The following is a 6,401-nucleotide window of genomic DNA, read 5'->3' as shown; positions in this document are numbered from 1 at the left end:
ACACATCACAGCTGAAGCAAAATTTGGTCTTTATTAAGTTCCAATGGTTTAATCATGTTTTAACCCAACCCAAGCAAATCAGCGATATTATGTAGGGGTTTAAAATTGTGACATGGCAATATTAACAGAATACTGCATCATTCAACTGATGAAGACATAATTTATATCAGAATCTAGGTCTGCAGAAAGATTTAGAGTTATAATTCCTTATTTTCTTTGGGGGCATGCATGCATACATAGACACAATATGTGGCCAAAAGTATGTAGACACCTAACCACCTTAAACATTCCATTTTAAAACTTTGGTATTTGGCATTGGTAGCTGAGCAGTTAAGGTACTGGACTAGTAATTGGAAGGCCACTGGTTCTAGCTCTACCATTGCCAGCTTGCCACTATGTGGCCCATAACCTTCATTTAAATAAAAGCATCTACTTAATGCCATAAACATAAAATGTAAATGTTAAACTATGGTCATTATTATGGAGTTCTCCTGTTGTGACTACAATATTTTCATAGGATTTTGGAGTGCGTTTAAAACAAAATGATTTCTTCTCAAATATATATTTAATGTATATTCTGAATGTCTTTACATAATTCTAAAATGAATTTACATGTACTTTATATTTATAGAAACTTTATAGTTCTGAGTAAACTGAAATGTCTAATGATTGTAGTTAAGTTAAATAAAACTAACAACGTAATTATAAAAAGAAGTTAGTTTTTTGTGTATGTACAGGTAAATTAAAAGATTTACACACACTTGTTAGGGACATGTATGTCAAGGAGACACTTTCAAATCTTGAAAAAGATACAACTGTTCCATGAACTCTTTCATGGGTGCAGTAAAACTTCACTATTTATATGGACAAAGAAAAGCCACCAGTTATAGTAAACCTTAAACTCTAATGGGGAATTATCATATATTCCAAAAACACAATACATTTAAATTAGTACGTTATTTTAACAAATCTGTATTTTCCAATAATTAAATTGCAGAAATCATTAAAATCCCAAGACATCAAAATGCCATGATATATGTCTTTTAGGTAAATGTAAACTTTCTATTTCATCTATAGAAGTGAATATAATATGCTAAATAAGCTGTTTTTACTTATTTTTATTTTTGTTCAACTGTTTTGAGTATTAGCACAGAAAAAAATAATACATATCTGGGACCATCTGCTCAGTTTCCACAGCCTTGAGCATGTTTGGCACTATTTTATATGTGAGTTCTAATAAATAGAAGTCTTTATCTCATTCTAAATGTGTAAACAGCTCAGTGGAACTAAAACAGTATGAAACATCTGGACTGAATTCCATCACCTGTTATAAAGTGTGCTAACTTTTGAAGTAGAATTATTTTCCAGTACAGCATGATTCACCTTCCAGTCTTCCTGGCCTGTATTGGTAAGACTTGTTTAAATCTATATTTATTTTTTGGATTACATATAAAAAACTTTTTTTAAATGGATCTACAACATGCTTTATTTTTATGCCTGTCTCTTATTACACTACCTAAATTGATACATTTTTGGGTTGCAGGGCTAATTTCTGCCCATGCCCTGCCTGGTCAAGCAGTGGACAATGAGGACCAAGCCGGGAAGGTTGTTGGTGGAACTAATGCTCACCCAAATATGTGGAAATGGCAGGTAGGTCTAGCATTGGACCAGATACTATATTTACATTTACATTTTTACTTTTTCAGCATTTAGCAGACGCCTTTATCCAAAGCGACTTACATTACAGTTACAGTATACAGTCTAAGCAATTGAGGGTTAAGGGCCTTGCTCAAGGGCCCAACAGCAGCAACCTGGCAGTAGTGGGGCTTGAACCAGCAACTCTCTGATCACTGGTCCAGTACCTTAACCGCTAGGCTACAGCTGGCCCGTCTCACTATATACGTGTCTCATTGATGTCAGTAGGATCTTAATCCTGAAAGATGATTTGAAACAGACTGAGCATACACAAAATCCCTCAAACATCACACAAAACTTTTCTTACAGAGACTGGTAGGAGGTTATAAGAAAAGTCTAATTGAGGTTATTTCAGCCAAAGGGGGAAATACCAGCTGTTAGGGCTGTAACTTTTTCATTAGTAGGAAATTTCATTTCTCTGGTACGTCAGAGCTTTATTGTTTTTGCAAAAGTAATGCAATTATATCACCTTTACCTGTAGATATTGTTTGAAACTAAATAGTTAATGGAATGTCCTAATTTTTTACATGACTGTATTTCTACTTTGTATTTCTTGTATTTAATATTTGTTACATTTTATTATTCACCCTGTCAAGTGGTTCATACTTTCTGATTTTTTTTTATTATAAAAAGGCTCCTGATCAGGTCACTACAGTACAAATTCCAAAGTCTATTTTGGCAGTATGACATTTTTAGGGAATGTAATACAGAAAAAATAGACTATTTTCATGTCCTAATTTTTAAAGTTCAGGTGTTTCAGCCACACACATTGCTAACAGGTATATAAAATAATGTAAGTAAACTAAATAAATAAACATTGTGGCAACAGTTTGGGAAAGACCCCTTTCTGTTCTATGAAGTCTGTGCATGTTATTTATTTATTTATTAGGATTTAAACATAATGTTTTACACACTTTGGTTACATTCATGACAGAAACGGTAGTTACTGGTTACACAAGATTCATCAGTTCACAAGTTTAATGTCAAACACAGTCATGGGCAATTTTGTATCTCCAATTCACCTCACATGCATGTTTTTGGACTGTGGGAGAAAACCGGAGCTCCCGGAGGAGACCTACGCAGACACAGGGAGAACATGCAAACTCCACACAAAAAGGAAGTATGTCCATAAATACATGATTTGATGACATTTTATAGCCTCAGCCACACTAAACACCTTTTGGTTGAAATGGAATGTATGTTGCCATATTATGATGTGGTTGCACTACATGTCAGTTTGTGTACTTTAGAATGCAACTATGTCTAAAATGCATTTTGAATTTAATGCATTAAAATGAATTTTGTGATACACATTTTTATTGTCATTTTATTCGAATAGTGACACGCTGTTTTGGTTTTACTCACCACAAGCTGATGATATAGTTATTAATGTATTTCTAATGGCTGCTGTTTGGATCTTGTTTTTGCAGGCATCGCTGCAGTTTGATAACTGGAACTTGGGCTCCTTTGCCCACATTTGCGGAGGCAGCCTTGTTAGTGCAGATTATGTCATGACTGCAGCTCACTGTATTCTAGAGTAAGACCATGTGTAGTTCTCTTATATTTTGTAAAATTGTGTTTGATATATTTCAGTATAAAAAGTAGATTGTTCTGTTTATTTGGGATGCTCCTTGCACAGACTTAAATATGGCATTTTCCTTCCCATTTCAAAAATGTCATAACTTAGTCATAACACAAAATATTTCCAGATATGAAAACACTGTGCAATAATGGATTTTTTTGGGGAAAGCAATAAAACATCAAATTTGACAATGGGTGTCCAGACTTTTATACATCTCATATCACTACACCATCATCGCTTTGAAATGGTTGAGTAACAACGGAAAATGTTTCAATATATTTCCCTCTGTGTTTTTCTTTCAGTTTGAACGTCAAGAAATACCGTGTGGTTTTGGGTGAATATGACCTCAGTAAGCCTGAGGGCCGGGAACAAGTTTTTGCTGTTAAAACTATTAAAGTTCATCCTGGCTGGAATGAAGATCTTGCAAATGGGTAGAAAAATTATGTTAATATATAAACTTTTAACTATAAACATCTTACTTTGTCCTATTTGCTTACATTACACATTTCATTTACATCAGAAATGATATCGCTTTGCTGAAGTTGGACTCTTCAGCTTTTGACAATGGTTATGTTGCCATTGCTGAGCTGCCATATCCTGAGCAAACTTTGCCTCATGGGTTTACTTGCTATGTCACTGGATGGGGGCTTCTGGCTAGTAAGTATGGACAGGTCTTAACAGTAATTGTTTTGAATAATTCAGGGTTGCGCCCAGGTGGTGCAGCGGGATATTCCCCTCACACACCAGCACCGAGTTTCTGAACTCCCGGATTCGAGGCTCGGTGTTGCCACCGGTCGGCAGGGTGCCATCTGTCGGGCAAAATTGGCTGTGCCTGCAGCAGATACTAATTGGCCACTGTATCTGCAGGGTGGGGACCGGACTATATGTGGGTGGGTGGGTCTTCATACGCTGTGTAAGGACCCTGATTGGCAGAAGAGACGCCCGTGCAGGAAGCGCGGACGAGAAGAGGAGGGCTGTACACGTGTAAAGAAGGCGTGGGCAGCGGCGTGCTCTCCTTGAATGCAAATCTGGAGTCTGTAAGCATCGTAAGACAAATTGGATGCGCTAAATTGGGAGGAAAAATGGGGAGAAAAAATTATAAAAAAATTAAACAATAATTCAGGGTTACCAACCATAATTTGCTGATCAGAGTGTGTTGTTTTTATCACTCACTTGGACACAGCAAAATTTGCTAGTTAGTTAAACTAAGTATCGACTTTATTTTTTGTTATCTGACATTCAGCTGGGGGTAGTGCTCCAGACATCCTTCAACAGGCCCCCATTGGTGTAGTAGAGCACTCTGTGTGCTCCTCTCCTGAATGGTGGGGCAGCTTGGCCAAACCAACCATGGTGTGTGCTGGAGGTGATGGCTTGACTTCTGGGTGCCAGGTAAAGAGATTTATCAAGCCTTGGGTGTATTTAGTTCATCCAATATATCATGCCCTGTTCCTGTGGATTATTTGAATTTATTCAGGGTGACTCAGGTGGACCACTAACCTGCTTCATCGATGGCTCTTGGAAAGTGCATGGCGTGGTCAGCTATGGCTCTGCTGTAAACTGCAACCTGTACAGCAAACCAACAGTCTTCACTCGCGTGTCCTCTTTTATTGATTGGCTGTATTCTGTAAGTCTTTTCTATGTTCTATGAGCCTTTTTGTTTTTGACTTGAGGGATGAGATTTACAGCTTACATTTACTTAGCTCCTAAATAAACAGTATGTTTGCTGTTGCACATGTGGTTAGTAAGTGTGTTTGAAACACCATTCAAATGGCAAAATCATTATGTACACAAAAATACTTTTTAAAATGGTTATTTGTGTAACAATACTATCTATAATCATACATCTAATTAAGATTAAACCAAATCCACTCAGGGCACAGAGAGGACTCAACTAATTTGCTCACAATGATAGTAATAATCAACTTTGTCACACTGCTGTTCAGCTGATTTTGTATTTATTTTATTTTATTTATTTTTTGCATTGCTATTCTCAAACTACATATTTTAAGCCAAGCTTGCAATCGTAATGTGTTATGTTGTTTATCTGAAGAAATTATAATTCACAGACATGTTTGCAGGTGTTATCTAACTTAAACATTACACACACATACAGTTAGTAAAGCTAGGCCTAAACCACTCCCCCTTTGTATTTTTTTTAAGAAACCCCATAAATTTGAACAAATTGTGCAATGCACTGATTCCTTAATTATTTGATACACTTGTTTCCCCAACATAACGGCTGGTAAAACTGGCAAAATGTCATTAATCACAGCCAAGAATAACTATAATAACATATTTTAAAAGTGTGTTCACCATCCTGTTTGAGTAAACATTGATTCATTACTAGTTTTAGTAAACTGTTGGAACTAGCATTTAAATACTAATATGGTAGACCTAGTTGTTGTAACTGCAATATAGTGATTTATTTTTGTCTTTTTCCAGTATTTAATTTTGTTATTTGTTTCTTTTGCAGGAACTGGTTTGAATGCATATTACTCTTCATTAAGGTTAAACCTAATCGAGGAATCTATGGAAAAGTGTGCAATTTTTTCATGAACTTGCATAGTCAAAATAAATAAAAATAAAAATATCATTACATTGAACTGTTTTGAACAACTTTTTTTTTTTTTTTTTAAATGGGGAACAAGTGGGTGGCAGTTTAATTCTTACAAAGAACAGAAGCAGTCACACAGTCAAGGTGTGGGTAAACGGAACTTCCTTTGGCTTTTCTCAAGAAACCATTGACCAATTCAAAAATAACTTTAAAATAGGTCTGATTTTATTTCTTAATACATAGGTTTTAATTAAAATGTTAGTAAAACAAATGATTTTATTGATTTGTTTAATTCTGTGGAAAACAGTAATGTCTTATGTTTATTTTAGGCTTGCAGTTTTTCACTCTCCTGTTTTTTTCAGCTCTCCTTTATTGCTTTTACAAGGAGAGTTATTGTATTCATCTTTATTAACCCCTTCATCCTGATCAGGATCAGGTCATGCTCAGTGTTGGGCCTACAAGAAAACACTGTGCCAGGCAGGTGCAATCTATCTCAGTGCAACACACACTCACACCAATTTACAGTCACTAGTTCACCTACAGCCATGTTTGAGAAGGTAGAAGGTAACC

At 35.7% G+C, this 6,401-nt stretch overlaps 1 protein-coding gene across 2 annotated transcripts; it reads left to right on the top strand.

The window, feature by feature from the left end:
• The first annotated feature begins 1,359 nt into the window (after window positions 1–1,359).
• LOC134310466 (elastase-1-like) lies at window positions 1,360–5,873 on the top strand. Of its 2 annotated transcripts, XM_062992059.1 has the most exons (8): window positions 1,360–1,408; window positions 1,544–1,650; window positions 3,126–3,232; window positions 3,580–3,708; window positions 3,798–3,934; window positions 4,521–4,666; window positions 4,752–4,901; window positions 5,751–5,873. In XM_062992059.1, exons 1-8 carry the CDS (start codon window positions 1,375–1,377, stop codon window positions 5,760–5,762), a joined length of 822 nt encoding a protein of 273 aa, XP_062848129.1. In that variant the 5' UTR covers window positions 1,360–1,374; the 3' UTR covers window positions 5,763–5,873. The 2 variants fall into 2 exon arrangements, with proteins under 2 accessions (XP_062848129.1, XP_062848127.1); XM_062992057.1 differs by lacking the exon at window positions 1,360–1,408 and having other exon boundaries at window positions 1,458–1,650.
• The last annotated feature ends 528 nt before the right edge of the window (window positions 5,874–6,401 follow it).

This window comes from Trichomycterus rosablanca, chromosome 3 (genome assembly GCF_030014385.1).
Source record: "Trichomycterus rosablanca isolate fTriRos1 chromosome 3, fTriRos1.hap1, whole genome shotgun sequence".
Taxonomy (NCBI): Eukaryota; Metazoa; Chordata; class Actinopteri; order Siluriformes; family Trichomycteridae; genus Trichomycterus; species Trichomycterus rosablanca.
The sequence above is the reverse complement of the archived record's forward strand: the minus strand, read 5'-3'. Positions and strand labels throughout refer to the sequence as shown.

Bases quoted from the DNA above. Each gene is read 5' to 3' on its own strand.
- LOC134310466 (XM_062992057.1), top strand. From the start codon at position 1,468: ATGGATCTACAACATGCTTTATTTTTATGCCTGTCTCTTATTACACTA. The intron at 3,233-3,579 runs GTAAGACCATGT...TTTTTCTTTCAG, and splicing joins GCAGCTCACTGTATTCTAGA to TTTGAACGTCAAGAAATACC. The intron at 3,935-4,520 runs GTAAGTATGGAC...TCTGACATTCAG, and splicing joins TGGATGGGGGCTTCTGGCTA to CTGGGGGTAGTGCTCCAGAC.